Source organism: Tursiops truncatus, chromosome 3 (genome assembly GCF_011762595.2).
Source record: "Tursiops truncatus isolate mTurTru1 chromosome 3, mTurTru1.mat.Y, whole genome shotgun sequence".
NCBI lineage: Eukaryota > Metazoa > Chordata > Mammalia > Artiodactyla > Delphinidae > Tursiops > Tursiops truncatus.
Genome location: NC_047036.1, coordinates 92,539,516 through 92,557,779, shown reverse-complemented (window position 1 = coordinate 92,557,779; position 18,264 = coordinate 92,539,516). Strand labels below are relative to the sequence as shown.

General features: G+C 32.1%; 1 protein-coding gene across 7 annotated transcripts in view; it reads right to left on the bottom strand.

Annotated features, from left to right (window-relative positions):
* The window catches only part of YTHDC2 (YTH N6-methyladenosine RNA binding protein C2), an 83,272-nt gene that overhangs the window by 20,800 nt on the left and 44,208 nt on the right, over positions 1-18,264 (bottom strand). For 5 of the 7 annotated variants that reach the window (XR_004525849.2, XM_019940839.2, XM_019940840.2 and 2 more), the window contains 7 exons: positions 16,180-16,306; positions 14,929-15,134; positions 14,379-14,574; positions 12,236-12,345; positions 10,574-10,866; positions 6,300-6,474; positions 364-567 (listed from right to left, as the gene is read on the bottom strand). Coding sequence is in view for 6 of the 7 variants with exons in the window: in XM_019940839.2 (XP_019796398.1) it covers positions 364-567; positions 6,300-6,474; positions 10,574-10,866; positions 12,236-12,345; positions 14,379-14,574; positions 14,929-15,134; positions 16,180-16,306 (1,311 nt within the window). In the remaining variant the exon portion in view is untranslated. The remainder of the gene's footprint in view (positions 1-363; positions 568-6,299; positions 6,475-10,573; positions 10,867-12,235; positions 12,346-14,378; positions 14,575-14,928; positions 15,135-16,179; positions 16,307-18,264) is intronic. The other 2 variants (XM_019940841.2, XM_073802406.1) reach the window with 2 other exon arrangements.

Below are 18,264 nucleotides of genomic sequence, written 5' to 3'. Positions count from 1 at the left end.
AGTTAAGAAACACACTCAGTTTCCTGACAGTCAAAACTAATCTCTTTGGCCTATTTAAAATAAACATTTTATCAAAAAGTCACGCTTCTCATTACTTTTAATCCACCTGAGAAATAGTAAATCTAAAGTTGTCTCAAAAGGAAAAATTGTTTATCTGGAAAAGCTCTGGTAAAACAAGGCAAAAGTAAAGGGATCCCTATACATCATTCCTTTGAAGAGGTGCAATATATTCCTCATCCAAGCACAATGCATTCTTGCATTCCAATGCAATAAAAAGCCAGCTTCTTTTTAACCTCTATGATTTAAATGATCTAATCTGCAAACAGAAGAACAATGCCCTTTTACTGCTTCAGGATGGCTCACCTGGAAATGTCCAGATCCTTGAACAGAAAATATCAAGTAAACCATGCTGCTTTCCCAAAAGGCTCGGTTTAGCTTCCTCTCATTACTAGAGGTTGTAGACCAGATACCCTTCTGTTGAGAAATTTCAAGGTTTCTCAGATTGCTACTCTTCATTATGAAGTATCGAATAGGCATGTTTGGTCTTGGTGAAGGAGATTTTGAGCCCTAAAAAAGGAAGTATAAATTCTTGAAAGGTAATTTGACCTTTCAAAATCAATAGGCTCCATTAAACATCTTCATAAATATATAAACCAAAATATTTTACCAAACAGTCAACAAATGCAAATAGCTCTATCATGCCTGAAAACCTACACAAGGCTCAATCAAAATGAGGTTAAAGAGCCAAAACCAAGCACTCATTTTCAGAGTATTCAAAATCCCTTATCAAGAAAGGATCCTGGGCTTCCCTGGTGGCGCAGTGGTTGAGAGTCCGCCTGCTGATGCAGGGGACACGGGTTTGTGCCCTGGTCCGAGAAGATCTCACATGCCACGGAGCGGCTGGGCCCGTGAGCCATGGCCGCTGAGCCTGCGCATCCAGAGCCTGTGCTCCACAACGGGAGAGGCCACAACAGTGAGAGGCCCACACACCACAAAAAAAGAAAGACAGAAAGAAAGAAAGGATCCTGGTTTGCCAACTTTGATTTACACTCCAAATGTACTTTCAGAAAATATTTTAATAAACTTGCGAAGTCTGAAAACAAAACAAAAATTGCTCCAGCTTACCGCCTCGATACAGTTTCCAGGCAATGCGGGAAGGGAAACACAAACAGAATCCAATGGTCTTACTGAATTGCAGACATAGACCTTAGAGTTTAAAGGCCAAGGTAACTAGATTTTCCATGGCAGTGTACTATATAGAAGGAAGCTTCATGGGAAGAGAACTCCCAGGGAACTGCAGAAGGGGTTCCCAGAAGTTTTTGGCTAAGTAGTGACCTGCACATAGGTAAGAAAAAATGACCCGAGGCCAGGAAAGATCCAAAGGAAAAGAGTTCTTAGAGCTCACACACGGTTGGGAATACTTCATCTTATTCCAGACAGAAGAGAAAGAACTTGTAATACATAGTGCATTAGCCCACAGAAGGATCATACCTTAGTACTGGAACTAAATTAGTATCAGAATAAAAACTGCCCTGGATCCATCCTAACACTGCGTAAAAGCAAATCCCGGAAGGATTACACTGATTGCAACTAACTTAACTGTGTATCAGAAAAATGTCTAACACTATTTAAAGAAATACAACAAAAATATAGCAGCCAAACAAAATTTTAAGGAATGCAAACAACAGGAGAATACGACACACAACCAGAAAAAGATTAATCAACAGGAACAGAGTGAGATCTGACAGATGATGATATTAGGAGATAAGAATTTAAAGCAGCTATCCTAAATCTATGTGCTATGTTCAAGAAGGTGGAGGAAACATAAATGTGATGAGTGGGGAAATAGAAGGTATTTTTTTAAAGACCCAAAGGAAGTTCTGGAGATTAAAATATAATATATGAAGTAAAAATACACTAAAAAGAATGCACATCAGATTAAACATTACAAATAAAAATATCAGTGAATTTAAAGATGTAGCAATAGAAATGATCTCAAATGAAGGAAAGAGACAAAAACAACTGAAAAAAATGAAGAGAATATCAGTGACCCGTGGAACAATATCAAGTAGTCTTACATTTGTATACCTAGAGTTCCAGAGAAGAAGGGGGAGAGATGAGATATAAAAAAAATATGAAAAATAATGGTGTTAAATTTCCCAAAATTGATGGAAACTATAAATATACAGATTAAAGAGGAAATATAAAGAGAACCAGACCGAGTCATATCAAAATCAAATTGCTGAAAACCAGTGGAAAAAGAAAATCTTAAAAGCAGCTAGGGAAAAAAAGACAAATTATATATGGAGAAAGAAAGATAAGAATGATAGTAGACATCTCATGAGAAACCATGTAAACTACTAATATGATAGTATTATAATAATGAAAGAAAATCACTGTCAACCTAGAATTATATACACAGTAAAAATATCTTTCAAAAATAAAAGTGAAAAAGAATTTTCACACAAAAGCTAAAAGAATTCATTTCCTGCAGATCTGTACTTAAAGAAATGTTAAAAGAAGGTTTTCAGCCAGAAGAATATGATCCAAGACAGAAATTCGTGTCAATACAAAAGAATAAAAAGCACAGGAAACTGTAAATATTGAGTAAATATACAGGACATTTTCCTAACTTTTGATAAAAAGATAATTGACTATGTAAATAAAAAGCAATACATTGTGGCATTTATAACATATGCTGAAAAAAAATGTATGAAACCAATAACATAATGGATTGAAGGGTAAAATAAAAGTACATTATTGCAAGGTTCTCAAACTGTAACTGAAAGGGCATAATACTGATTCAGGATACATTAGGGTAAAGTAAAAATGACTTAACTAGTGAATTCTATCAAACATTTAAGGAAGAAACAATACCAAATCTATACATCTCTTCCAAAAAATTGAAGTGGAAGGAACACTTCCCAACTAATCTTTAAGAGTACAGCATTATTCTGATACCAAAACTATCCAAAGATAACATAAGAAAAGATAACTAGAGAATAATATCTCTCATAAACAAAGATTCCCTCATTTAACAAAATTTTTGATTGAACAAAATCAAATCTAGCAATATTTTAAAAGGATAATAGATTATGACCAAAAGAGGTATAAACATTAGAAAATCAATGAAATCTATTATATTAACAGACCAAAAAAAAAAAAAGAATTGTATTATCATTTCAATAGATGTAAAAAAAACAAAACACTGAGTATAATTCAATGCTTATTCCTAACAAACCTTCTTATCAAACTAGATCCAAAAGAAAACATCCCACTAAATGGTGGAAGACTTAAGATTTACCCTCTAAGGTCAAGACAAAGAGGAGGGCTCTCAGCATCTTTATTAAATATTTTATTGCAGGTTCTAGCCATAGATATAAGGCAAGAAAAGAAATAAACGGCATTCACTTTGGAAAGGAAAGAAGTAAAACTACCTTTATTAACAGCATGATTGTCCATGTAGAAAATCCTGAGAAATCTACATAAAAAGCTAATAGAATTAATAAGTGAAGTAAGGTCATAGGATATAGGATAAATATACAAAAATCAAATGTATTTCTATATGATACCAATGAACTGAAACTTAAAATTTAAAAAGAACAACAGCATCAAAAATATAAACTATTTAGGAATAAATGTAACAAAAAAACTGTAATATTTGAACTCTGAAATTCACAAAACACTGTTGAGAGAAATTAAAGACTATCTAAATAAATGCAGCTATGCTTATGGATTGGAAGACTAAAAATTGTTAATTGTAGATTTTCAAGTTGATCTATAAATTTAGTGCAATTCCACTCAAAATACCAAAAAGTTTTTCTGTAGAAATTGACAAGCTTCTTCTAAGTTTATACAAAAGCACAAAGATTGCAGAAGAGCGAAAACAATTTTGCAAAAGAAGAACAAAGTTGGAGAAAAATCATTAACTGATTTCAAGACTTACTAGGAAGCTATTATATAATCAAGTCACTGTAGCACTGGCAAAGGAGAAGTATGCAGATCAATGAAATAGAGTCCAATAAGTAGAAAACATATTTATGGTCAATTGATTCTTGACAAAGGTGCCAAGGTAATTCAATGAAAAAAAGATCTTTTCAACAGATGGCTCTGGAACAACTGTATAGGCAAACACCAAAAAATTATCGTTCACCCACCCATATTATAAACAAAAATTAACTTGAAATTAATTAATTCAAGGTATATGAAATAGATCATATACCTATCAATACATGTAAAAGTTCCAACTGTAAAATCTCTAGAAGAAAGCACAGGAGAAAATCTTGGGTTAGGCAAGGACTTCTCAGGACACCAAAAATATGAACCCTAATACAAAAAACAGATGAAACCAAAATAGAAAAAAATAGATTAAATGGATTTCCATCAATATTTGTTCTTTAAAAGACAACTGAATTGCTTTGCTGTACACCTGAACCTAATACAATATTGTAAATCAACTATACTCCAACATATAATAAAAATTAAATTAAAAATATAAAAAAAAATAAAGTAAATAAGCAACAAGGATACATTGTACAGCACAGGGAAATACAGCCATTATTTTGTAACAACTTTAAGTGGAGTATGATCTATAAAAATATCGAATCACTATGTTGTACACATAAAACTAATATACTATTGTAAATCAAGCATACCTCAATAAAAAATTTTTAAAAACACTCATAAATAAATAAAGTGATGGGTTACATGAGAAAAAAAAAAGACACCATTAAGAAAATGTAAATGCAAGCACAGACTACTAGAAAAAATGTTCAAAACATAAAATTAAGACTTGTATCCAGAATATACTAAGAAACGCTTACAACTAAATAAAAAAAGACAACCAATAAACAATGTAAAGAGGTTAACAAAAATTTGCACAGATATTTCACCAAAGAAGATTCAGAAATGGCAAAAAAGCACATGAAATGATGCTCAACATCCTTAGTCACTGGGGAAATGCAAAGTAAAACTACAGTGGAGTATCACTATATACCCATGAGAATGGCTAAAATTAAGAGACTAGTAATGTTAAGTATTGTTATGAATACTGAACAAATGGAATTCTCATAGATTATTGAAGGGAATAGAAAATAGTACAGCTATTTCAGAAAACAGTTGAGTAGTTTCTTGTAAAGTTACACTTACCATACAACCCAACAAACCTACTCCTGGGTATGTACCCAAGATTAGAAAACATATCTACACGTAAAGATTTGTACCTGAATATTATTCATAATAGTCAAAAAGTAGAAATGATCCAAATGTCCATCAATGGTAAATAGATAAACATACTGTGGCATATCCATACAATGGAATACTACTCAGCAATAAAAAGTAATAAACTAATAATACACTCAATAATACAGATGAATTTCAAAAGTGAAATAGCCAGTCATAAAAAGCTATATACATTCCATTTACAGGAAGTTCCAAAAAAAGCAAAATTCCCAGAACAAAGAGTAGTTTAGTGGTTGCCAGAATCTAGGGGTGATGGGCATGTTCTCTACATGACTATAGTACAGTTACATGATTGTATACATTCGTCAAAATTCACTCAATTGTACAGTTTAAATCCGTGAATTTTATTGTGTAAATTATGCCTTAATAAAGGCACTTTAAAATTAAAAACAAAAAAACAAAAAAATCTTAAAACCTAAGAATGCAAATCTGCAAAAACACTGCTTTTCCTCTTATTTAACAAGAGTAGTTCAGCAGACATTTTCACCAGAACCACATCATATAGCTAACGAACACTAATCGAATACTCAGGTACTAACAATGCAGGAAAGTAAATGTAAACATATTCTAGACATTTGAAGTCATTCGTATTACAAATTTTTTAAAAGATACATAGTTCTCAATTCTTTATCAACATTTCCTATCTTCCTAACCCCATCCAGTCTTGTGTTTTTTAATATAACCATTGAATTGGAGAAATCAATTAAGAATTGAAAGAAACTATTGTTTTCAATTCTGAAGGTATGAACCAAAATTAATTTAAGAAAATCTTCTTGTCATTTGTTTTGAACAAAAAAAAGGTTCTAAAGATACAGAAAGGAAATCATGAACTGCCTAGCTACATGCCATCAGTGAATGACCTATTAGGTTTAAAACACCCCAAGATGATAATAACCTAAAATACCTGGCAAGCAGGAAAAAACTAAAATATTTACTCAGTTTGTCAGCTTCTATTTATATCTAGAACAGAGGCCATGATTAGTCACTTAAAAACAATTATTTTATAATTTTGTTTAAATATGTAACATCAGATTTGCTACAAATCCTTGATACTCTACCTTTCCTGAGGATGGAGGAGAAGGACTAGCACAAGGACTTTGATAATTATTGCTGTCTGTATTCACAGAAGACTGATCTGACCTGTCATCAGTGCTTCGTTTAGGATGTAAAATTCCTCTATCTTTGTACTTCTGAGGTGGGTGCAGTGCTGGAGATGGAGATTTCATCAATACTCTTGAGTGAAAATGAGAAAGCAAAGATCAGTTATACATAAGTTCATAATACAAAGCACAGTCCATTTCAAACCAAAGCTCCAATGACACTTTGATTTATGGAATAGTATTTAAAAAGGCAATTTCATTCTTCAATTACATTTAGATGAAAGAGTTGTATTATTACAGTATACTTACAAAAACAACATTTAAAATAATACAAAAATACATTTAAAACAACCTATAAAAATCTTTAACTTAATATTAAATACCCAAGTATTATTCCCTTACAAAACTCCTAATCTCTTTTAATGTCAGTCCAGGAGAAGTCCTTAACAATTATAATGTCTTATATTGATGTTTAATGTCTTTTAACATTATAAAATTAATTAAATATACCTGTGCTAATGGCCTTTACTAGAATATCACTGACTCCGCTTCCATTCCACTTTCATATAATATCGTAAAGCCAAATACAATAGATTTCAAAAGCATACTAAAAATTACAGTATGGTAAAGTGGAAATAAGACAGGACTAGAGTCAGGAGAGAAGGTTTTTGGGACAGTACTAAATTTACAACTAACGAGGCAGGTGATCCTGGACAAGTCTTAATTTATCTGAGTTTTAATTTCCTTACCTGTTAGATAAAGGGAGTAAATTAAATAAACGCTAAGATTCTTCTGTTTTAAAATTCTATCAATAAATGCAGCAAAAACGGCAGTCAGGAATTTTATAATTTTTTAAAAAGTATACATCTTAGTGGAACAACCAGACATTAAAAAAAAGACATTAAGTACTTCCTAAAGTAGTGCAATATAAAGTTCATAGCACTACCTATAAAATATTCTTGCCAAAACACTGGATCTAATCAAGCCCTGAGAGCTAACCACCATTTTCCATGAAATACATAGGGTATAGCAATAAAAAGAAACCAATACAGAATGTGGTACATCTAATACCACTGACCTCATTCCCTAAAAAAAGTCAGCAGAGGAACTAACTGCTCTAGATCACAAGAGATTCAAGAAACAAGACACCCTAATACAATGCATGAGTCCTCCCTAGATGTTGTTTCAAATAAATCTATAGTTTGAGAATTGGGGAAATGATTATTTTATTGGGACTGATAATTGGATTTTGATTATGTAGGAAAAATCCCTCTATTTTTAAGAGATGCATATTTAAATACAGAAGGGTAAAATGACATGATGTGTGAGACTGATTTTTGAAATATGTAAACAGAGAAAGAAAGGAAGCAAGAAAAACATAATTGGGGTAGATAAAGCAAATAGGTGAAAATCTTGGTAAACTACTGAAGCTGAAATATGGAATTCACCATGACATATCATTTACTTTGCTATGTTTAACAATATTTATAATAAACAAACAAAACAAAAAAGGCCAAGTCATCAATAGTACATAAACTTCCACTGAGTCTTGCAATTATAATTATTCTGCCTTCAAAACAAGTTAAAATAGCTTATCCCCACAATTTGCTTCTCTTTCAGTAAGTATCTTAGATCCAATACTATTTCGTTCAAAAATGAAATAAAATAGCTAAAACCTAAAAATATTAATGAAAATATATAATGAATAAACATCTGAATAATTAATAACAACTTGATAAATGTAAAGAACCAACTTTTCAGGTTTTTTTCCCTCTCATGAATTGACGTTCAATGAATTATCAAGTTACACCTCTAAAATTCCATCATTCTTTCCCTGGCACTTTATTTACCTAAAAATTAGGTAACAGAACTTAACTGAGTGTAATACCTTATTAAAATAAAAATGATGTTTTCAATAGAACTAAATGTCTACTTTCGTGGTTTTCAATTTGATCTTTGACTCTGTGCTGTATTCTAAGCTTTTCTCTCATACTTGGCTTCCCCCCCAAAATTTCATGCACGTAGAAACAAAACATTCGTGTAAACCCTTCCAACCTAAATTTTTATTTAAGAGGAACAAAGAGTTCTGATAACTCATTTATATCTCATTTTTCTTATAGAAAAGATATGTTTATTCTCTGTAAATGAGCAAGTTATTATTTAGAAAATGACAATAAAAATTGGTTTAATTTTAAGGTGGGATGTGGGTAACTTCTATTTTTAAATAGTTTCTTAAACTTTTAAAAAATAGTTTCAATAAAATGCTTTTATTAAAAGAAATTACCTAATCTATATCTTGCCATGCTAGCATGAAAACTCTAACTATAACTCCCTTTTCTCCAAGAAGTAATCCTAGAAAGATTATAACTTCTCCACTCAAAAATAAATCTTCCTAAGAGTCCTCATTCTATTCCTCAACAAGCTACATCAATTCCAGGCCTTATCTATTAATGCTACCAAAAGTCTAAAAGTGGATGAAATTCTGTATCTCACTGTTCAACAGACAAGAGAATGAAGAATGCAAGGCTACAACTTGTAAGGAAAGGAAAATGGTAGACACTGGTATCACAGGTGGAGAAATGAATTTATAAGATAATCAGTTTCTAAAGCATAACTAATATTACACTTTATAATTCTGATTTTCTTCTTCTGTATTTCCAAATTTTATTAAATGAGTATGTCTTACTTTTATAAAGAAAAAAAAAAATGAAGGGTTTTTTCCCCTAAAACTGTATGTGTGTAGTATGTGTGTATGTATATAGACACATATGTGTGTAAAAAGTCTCTGTGAATATAACAGGTTTTTTACACATTAGTCTATAAATAACTCTACCACATAATTTCTATGCAAATGTATTCTCACATTCTAAACAATCATTGTTCAAGTAAACTTTTAGAACACTCTTTTTAGAAAGTGAAGCGTGTCTAAGTAGAAAATGTGTTTTTTACTATTTTCCTTTCACTTGGCAGTGTCTACATCAGAGAAAAAGGTTCAGGGATGCATATTACGAGAAGGTTCTCTAAGCAATTGGTTAAATTATTCCTAAAATGTAATATATGAAGAACTTGGAAACCACCATGTATTATTCCTTTTCAACTGAAGTCTTAACTGATAACATGCTTTTATGCTTCATTCAAATAAGTAAAATCTGATCAAAAGAAGGCAGGTACTATATACTCCATCTGATCCTTGAAAAACAATAAGCACTACAAATCTTTTATGTTTCCATTGTTCCTATTTTCAGGTTTTTAACAATGAAATCATATTCTTATCACAGAGACTATCTACCATACTGCCAAAATTAGCATTCCAAGCAAGAATTTTGTCTCTGTTATCAATTCTAACCTGGTTTAAAAAAAAAAAATTAACTGATATAAAGAAATTTAAATTTGATTCTAACAAATATTTTTACAACCAGAAATATTTCTGCATCATGACCAACAATTCATTATAACCACTATTATACCACCAAATACATTTTTGGATAAATAATTCAATATAAGAGCTCTCATTATTATTACTAATCATATAATAAACAAAAAAATCACATCTAATTGCTAAATGCTAGAAAGGATAAAAGAAGTTAGCTAAACTAAAAAATTTTGCCAAGACAGTAAATTTATTTACTTTTTTAATATATGTATGCCTCCCCTCAATAAAATGTAAACTCTCTGAAGAAAGAGATTTTGTCTGTCTTACACATTGCCATATCCCTCACACTAAGAACAACAGGCATTCAATGTGTCCCTGTATGAATGAATGAATAAAGTATTTTTCTGTAGGAATACTAGTCAGTGTTATTAATATCTAGGTAAGGCTTGTGGGGAGGCTGTTCTTCTAAATGGCCACAGCCAACACTTCTCGTTGTGAAGTATCTAGGAAAGATATGGCTTGACATATATCAACTAAAATACATAATAAAAAATGTTGCTATCTTTTTCTCAGACCCTAAATTTGTAAATTCTGGAAATTAAACGTTTTAAGCTTTTCCTGACAAAAAAATTTCCTTGTTAAATAACTCAAGACCCCAGGAGCTTGAAATCCTTAATATTATCTAACACTTGAAAGAGTTATCTTTTGAAAGTAACTCTTCCTATTTTATTGCGACCTTTTTGTGTATCTTAGATTATAAGAAAGTAATTTTAAAATATTATAAAAGCATGTGATTCTATGATAAATAACTATTTTCCTAGAGAAAATATCTCGTTTTGATAAAATGTTATGAATTTACCTTTCTGCAGTAGTAGACTCATCAGAAAATTCAATATCTGCTGAAATTTTCCTACTATTATTTGACCTCCAAGATGATGCCAAAGGAAGTTCTTCTGAAGACATAGGCCTTGGCCTTTGGCCAATCCCAGATGGTTGTTGTAAACCTGCAGACTGTTCTTCAGTGCTTAAAACAGCTATAATTGCTCTTATGGTAGCATCATCAACTTGGGACCAAGGTTTGGATGGAGCTCTCATTCGGCGTAAAAATAAGCTATGCCACTTCTGTCTAAGCTGCAGCAATAAACTGGCTGCCTATAATAAAATGGTTTCTTCAGTTCAAATAGATACAAGCAAAATATCTATCACACTTGCAAGACAACTATTTGTTTATTAGTTAAGGTCTAAAACTGTTTCCAAAGAACATGTTTTACATTTCATATCATTTACTATCAATTTCAGTCTTTCTGTTGCATGAAAGAAAGAAAATTTATTTACCATTTTGAGGCACTAGAGACCCAAAATCAAATGAAACACTCCAATGAGAGAGAAAGTAAACAATGTGTGGTAGAGTGTGATTAATACTGGAAAAGTAACAGCAGGGTAAATAAAGAAAAATACATTTAGTTCCATTCATACTTTATTTTTACTGCCAAATGATGATGTCCATAAGGCAGCTGAATTCATAGGTCCAGAGAAAAGCTTAAGCTAGAGATACAGATAAGATGTACCTGGAAGTTATCAATGCATAAATGGTTACTAAATCTACACATAGAGGTAAGGTCCTTAGAGATTGTGCAGAGACAGAAGAACAGAGTAAAGAACAGACTACTACAGAACATCTAACATTTAAGGCACAAACACATACAGAAGAGTTAGTGAAAGAACCTAAGACGGAATGACCTCTCTAGATAGAAGAATCAGGAAATAGTAATGTCATAGAAACTAGTGACAAAGAAGTTAGGACAGGGGTGAGGAAGAAAAATGGGGAAGGGCAGAATCAATAAAAACAAGGGTATGGACAATAGCTAAATATGAGAGAAAGGTCAAATTTATCAAGGACAGCAGGCTGGCTTTGATAACCTGGAGGAGACAATATTGACCTTGGCAAGCACAGTTTCAGTGAAGTGAAAGATCGATGGGAATGGAAATGAGACTGCAGTAGGTTGAAGTGATAAATGAATGTATGGCAAAAAAGTAAACCTAGCCAGTATTGACTTTTAACAGTTGATATTGTCCCAAAAAAGGATATAGAATGATCTTTAAAAGTAAAGATGGAATTAAGGGAAAGCTTTATCAAGAAAAATTTTAATTTGAAAAAAAACATTCATCTTTCCTACTCCAGAGAAATATGAAAAGAGAAAACAGGATGAACTCACACCTTTCCCTTATAAACAGAGCTACATAAAATGAAAGGATTTCTTGTGTACCCAATATTCAATATTTTCTTATATACACAAAAATATTCAAATATTACCATGCTCAAATACTGAGCCACACCTAGATTTTTCAAATCCTCTAGAGAATAAACCCCAATATGGCAGAGAATGTATGAAAACTGAAAAACAAGCTGTATTCTCTCATACTAAGGGCTCAATTTTAAAGATATAATTTTCATCACACTGTGTATCAATTCATACAACTGAATAAAAGAAATCTATCACACTACTAAAAAGCAACTTACCTCTGGCTCTAGTTTGAAATTGAGCCACTCATCAAGTTTTAAAGCTGCCAAATTAGCAGTAGTTCTGTCTTCCATTTCACTATCACTACTGTCATTAGGAATACCATCTGCTGTTCACACATATTGAAAGGAAAAAAAATTCACTTTTACTATCTTATATCACAGACAAAATAGTAAGTCAATATAGATACTCTACATTTACACAAATCCTCCTGATATACTAACAATTTGTGTGGGGAGTTCTCCAAACACAACAGGTCACAAATTAAAACTCAGTATCTGGCCATTGTTTATTTCTCTACTCAAATTCTAAATAAAAGAATTTTTCAAATTTTGTCAAGAACCCTCTTCTTTTTAATATCATTTACTAGCTGATGATTTCCAAATTTGTATTGCTAGTCCAAACTTTTTCCCTGAGCTCCAGATATGGATAATAAATCCACTGACTCAAAAAGAAAAAAATCTTACTTAGGATTCCTTAGCCATCTCAAATTTAACATGTCTAAGAGGACCCCTGACTTCCCTACACAACCTGCTCCTCCCAGTTTTCTGAATCTCAAATAAGTGGCACCAATTATTCAACTAGCTATCACAGCCAAAAACCCAAGAATTAATGATTCCTCCCTTTCACTCACCACCCACATTCGATCCAGCCATTACTAGTACATCCAAAATAATTTTAGATCTATTTCTTTTCATATCAGATGCCATCACTGTAGTTCTGAGCCATCATTATCTATCATAAGACCACTGCAAAAGCCTCCTACCTGCCTCTTCTCTTCCGTCCTTGCTCCTTCAAGCAATCCATTCTCACAGCCAAAATGATTTTTTTTTAACATAAATCACACCATGTTACTCCCTTCTTAAAACCCTTCAACGGTTTCCCTTGCATTTTCCTTTACAAGTCCATGTCTTTCTTTCAACCTCAGATCATCCCACTCTCACCTTCATCACTATGGTCCCAATCACACAATCTTTCTGTCTGTTCCTATATCATTTCCTAGTGCAGAATCTTGGTCCTCGACATCTTCTCCTACCTAGAGCATATTTCTGCATCTTCACATGGCTGATTTCTTCTCATACTTTAGAGCTCAGCTTAAATCTCATCTCCTCAGAGAAACTTGTCTAAGGTCCCTTTCTAAAGTAGGTCACTCCTAAGGAGACCCTCTTCATTTTCTTCAAAGTACCATGCATGTTATTTACTTTTTTGCTATATGTCAACACCCACTAACAGGTGAACTCCTGAAGACAGAAATACTTTGTATATCTTGTTTTCTGTTATATCCTCAATGCCTAGCACAATAACTGACATGTAATAGTTGCCCAATAAATATTTGCTGAATCACCAAATAGCAAAAAATTGGAAACAATCTAGATGTCCGACTATAAAGGAACATTTCAAATGCATTATGTCACTATAATGTGATAGAATATTTTCCAGCCATTAATATGAAATATTAAAAATGTTTTTTATATTTTGTGAAATGAAAATAGCAGAATATAAACAGTATGGGTAAAATAACCTAAAATATGTAAACATACAGAAAAAAATGTATAATATTAAAAAGTGTTTGCGTAAGGGTAGTGGGATTATGGGTAACATTTCCTTTAAACAATTACTTTTTTGTTTTCTTTTTAACATCTTTATTGGAGTATAATTGCTTTACATTGTTGTGTTAGTTTCTGCTGTATAACAGAGTGAATCAGCTATACATATACATATATCCCCATATTCCCTCCCTCTTTCGGCTCCCTCCCACCTTTCCTATCCACCCCTTTAGGTGGTCATAAAGCAAGGAGCTGATCTCCCTGTGCTAAGGGGCTGCTTCCCACTAGCTATCTATTTTATATTTGGTAGTTAAACAATTACCTGTTTTTTATGTTAAACTATCATTTAAATTCAAGTGGAAGAAAAAAACAGACTATCAACAAGTTTAATCAAAAATGCACAAATGAATATCAAGTTACCTTAGAAATCAATTTCAAGAACAATGGTACACTTTAGTAATTTTTAATTAGTCTTAATACATCAAAAGGGAGCTAGTACCACATAAATTTTTATAATTTCAAAATTTGTTTGGTTTAGTAAGAAGAAAAAATTTTATTTCAAATAGATTTGTATTTCCTTCAATAATATATTTACCTCGAAAAGATGAAAGTTCCTGAAGAGCATTACTTGCCAACCTAGCTGGTCCACAAAATATCAATACAGTGACAGGTGTCACTGCTGAACAACATCTAATATTAGCTATTCTATGAGCTCTGGTCATTTCATCATAAATAAGCCAATCTGTGGGCAGTGCCTGAATTGCTGCAGCTTGACCATTAGCTGGAGGAATCTATTAGGAAAATAAATTTTAAAACTGTTAAGTAAATTTATCACTTAATTTACTGGTAATACTTTTAAAATGTACAAAGTCCCTCAGCGAAATAGATGTTGTATATTAGTACCCAAACAAAAATTAAAGCAAGTCATTGGTCATGTAGTTTGTACAAAAGTCCTCAATACTTAACACATTACCTCTTCCAACTTTAAGACTCAACCAAAATATTGTTCCAATGTTGAATTATACATACATAACTAATTAATTTCTTAAAGCAGGTTGGCATTGGGAGCATTTTTTTATTGATCTTCAACTATCTAAATTAGATTAGTTTTACCTCAAGGCCTAAGAGCATTCAAAAAGTTTTACCTTTTTATAGTGAGACTGACTGAGAACTGAAGTGGGATGAAACCGTACTTTTTTCTCCTTTGGCCCTGTCAATACTACATTCTCTCTGTCCACGTGGACTAAATGAGGATACATGCCTGCAACCAATGCAGCTTTAACGACAGCCCAGTTCTCAGAATTTGTGTTAACATCTCGAATGTCACCACCACCTCGTGCTCTCACAAAACCTAGAAAGAGGAAACAAACCACACCAACTTTTTCTATTGCACAAAATATACTTTTAAATTTGGGTTTTTAACAAAAAATTGTATAATCCATACAAGTTTAATGATTCAAATGCCACAATAATTCATAAAATCTCCTCTGAAAAGTTTATAATATAGTCAATGTTCGAAGAAAGTTTAAGTTTGCTTAGGCTAAAGTAAGCAGAAGATTCATTGAGGAGTTAGGGACTTCAGAAACAAATACATATTCTTGCAATAAAGTTCTTCATAAGCTGCTATCAGAAACATACTAAAATCATAGCTGAAAACCTAAACTATTCTGCTGAATGGTATTAATAAATCTTGGTTGTGACAGAAACTAATCCTGGAAGTGAAGTCAAGTAAATATAAAGTACTCTTGCTTGAATTTCAAAAGTCCTTCATATTTCCCCATATTTGAGACAACTCTGAATCCTCTGGTTCATTCCTTATATTACTTTGGCACTTCAGCTATTCCATAAATCCAGGCTCAGGTACTTTTCTTCTGTTTCCTCAATGTACTATGCCACTCAAAAAGAAATTCAAAGGAGCAGTTCTAAAATGAAATAGCAAAACTGACATTCTCTTTAAAAAAAAAAATCAAGTGCCTTCAAGTGATTACTAGTTGTTTTATGTTCCAAAAATATAAAGGCCAGCTTTCATATCAATCTACTTAAATTTTTGTAATTTCTCTTTCATAGAGCTAAATATTTATTAATAATGATAAAATATAACAAGTACAATCTCTAAATTGATTTTTGCCAACAAATATATTATAAATGGCTCATTGCCAACAGTATCAAAAAGCATTCATATATTTCTCAACTATAGCTTCTACAATATCATTTTTTTAATCAACAAACAAAAGTTGAGGTCATGCAGAAGTCTACAAAGCAGTTCATGAACATAAGATATACAACATGATAATGTCATAAAAATAATATAAGATGGCGTTAGTTAACACTAGAAATACTATAACGTATAGGCAACTCTCAGTAGTTTAAATAGGTTCTTTGGAAGAAAACTTTACCTGATGCTCTAAGTTGACCAAGCAACTGAGTTCTCATGCCTATGATTATTTCCAGAGTAGCTTGTGAAAGAAAATTCTTTTCACAAAAGGCTCGCTCCCACCCATCACTTCGAGCCTTCTGCCATGCCTATAAAAATATAATTACATAACAAGACACGTTTCTAATCACTTCTTAGGAACCAAAGTAACTGAAAATCACTACAATAACCACTCAAGGTCAATTCTCCTTTTTCTAATTACTTTATAAAATCTAAGACTATGAAAAACAAAAACAAACTCATAGATACAGAGAGCAGATTAATGGTTGCAAGAGGCGGGGGCTTAGAGGAGTGAGGAGGGTGGATGAAATAAGTGAAGGGGATCAGAAGGTACAAACTTTGAGCTATAAAAATAAATAAGTCCTGGAGACATAATATATAGCATAGTGACTATGGTTAATAACACTGTACTGTATACTGGAAAGTTGCTAAGAGAGTAATTTTTTTTCATTTTTCAACATCAACATTTATTTTTTTAATTAATTTTTATTGGAGTACAGTTGGTTTACAATGTTGTGTTAGTTACTGCTGCAGAGCAAAGTGAATCACTTATACATATACACATATCCACTTTTTTAGATTCTCTTCCCCTACAGGTCATTGCAGAGTATTGAGTAGGGTTCCCTGTGCTATACAGTAGGTTCTTATTAGTTATCTATTTTATATATAGTAGTGAGTATATGTCAATCCCAATCTCCCAATTTATCCCTCCCCTCCCTCTTTCCCCCTTGGTAACCATAAGTTTGTTTTCTACATCTGTGACTCTATTTCTGTTTTGTAAAAAGTTCATTTGAGAGAATATTTTTTTTTTGCCTCCACTGAGCGGCATGTCGGATCTTAGTTCTCCAGTGAGGGATTGCACCTGCACCCCCTGCACTGGAAGCGTGAAGTCTTAACCACTGGATCGCCAGGGAAGTCCCTGAGAGTAATTTTTTTAATAAATAATTTTATTGAGACATAATTGACATATAACATTAGTTTTAGGTGCATAACATAATGATTTGTATTGTGAAATCATCACAACTCTAATTAACAGACTAGAGAGTAGACCTTAAAAGTTCTCATCACAAGAAAAAATTTTTTAACTATGTGTGGTGATGGATGTTAACTAGACTTATTGTGGTGATCATTTCACAATATATATAAATACTGTCATTAGGTTGTACACCTAAAACTAACATAATGTTATATGTCAATAACATCTAATTTTTTAGAATAATTTTAAAATAAAATCTAAGACTTTATGACCAAATAGAATTTATCATTTTCAATTTATACTCAAATGCTATGAAAGCCATTGAGTTTATAAAATCCCAATGAGAACAAAGTATCAGGCAACCTAAATACCTAGCTATGTAAAAATATTTACCTTTACAAATGTGCCTGCTAACTTTCCTCCACTGAAGTATGGGAGATTTTCAATTAAGCCATCATAATACCATTTATATCTAAGAAACCTGCCACTTCAGGCCTTTAAAAATAATCTTTATATCACCCTCCTAATCTGTCTGAGAATGGAAAGTAGGATTCCTAGAAATCACCTATATGTAGCATAATGGAGCTCTCTTTGAAAATGAGTTATCTTGCTTTGGAATATAACAGAAAGACAAAAGCAGTAATTTACCTTCTCTGTTTTTGAAGGAGCTGGGGAAAAAACAAAGAATAGATAGGAATTCTACTCCAAATCTCCCCCCAGTTATAATCACTCAACTGATCTACTATAATATATGGTATCTAATAGACCAAATTAATAGCAATGCATCAACCACTATTCAATAACGCCCACAAAAGACCTTATAATTACTTTTTTAATTGTATATATTGGAAAAATCCTGTATGCCTGGAAAAGAGTACTTTCTGCAAAAACACAATTTTTTAATGTATAGATACAGCCTACATTCAAGAGAATTGAAGGATAAATAACATGTCTACCTTTTCAAGAAATAACATATTCTTCCCCCACATAGCTGAATTTCTAAATTATATATCATTTCCTTTACTCAGGTTCACTATACTTATCTTTTCTTTCCCATTTATCACTTTCCTC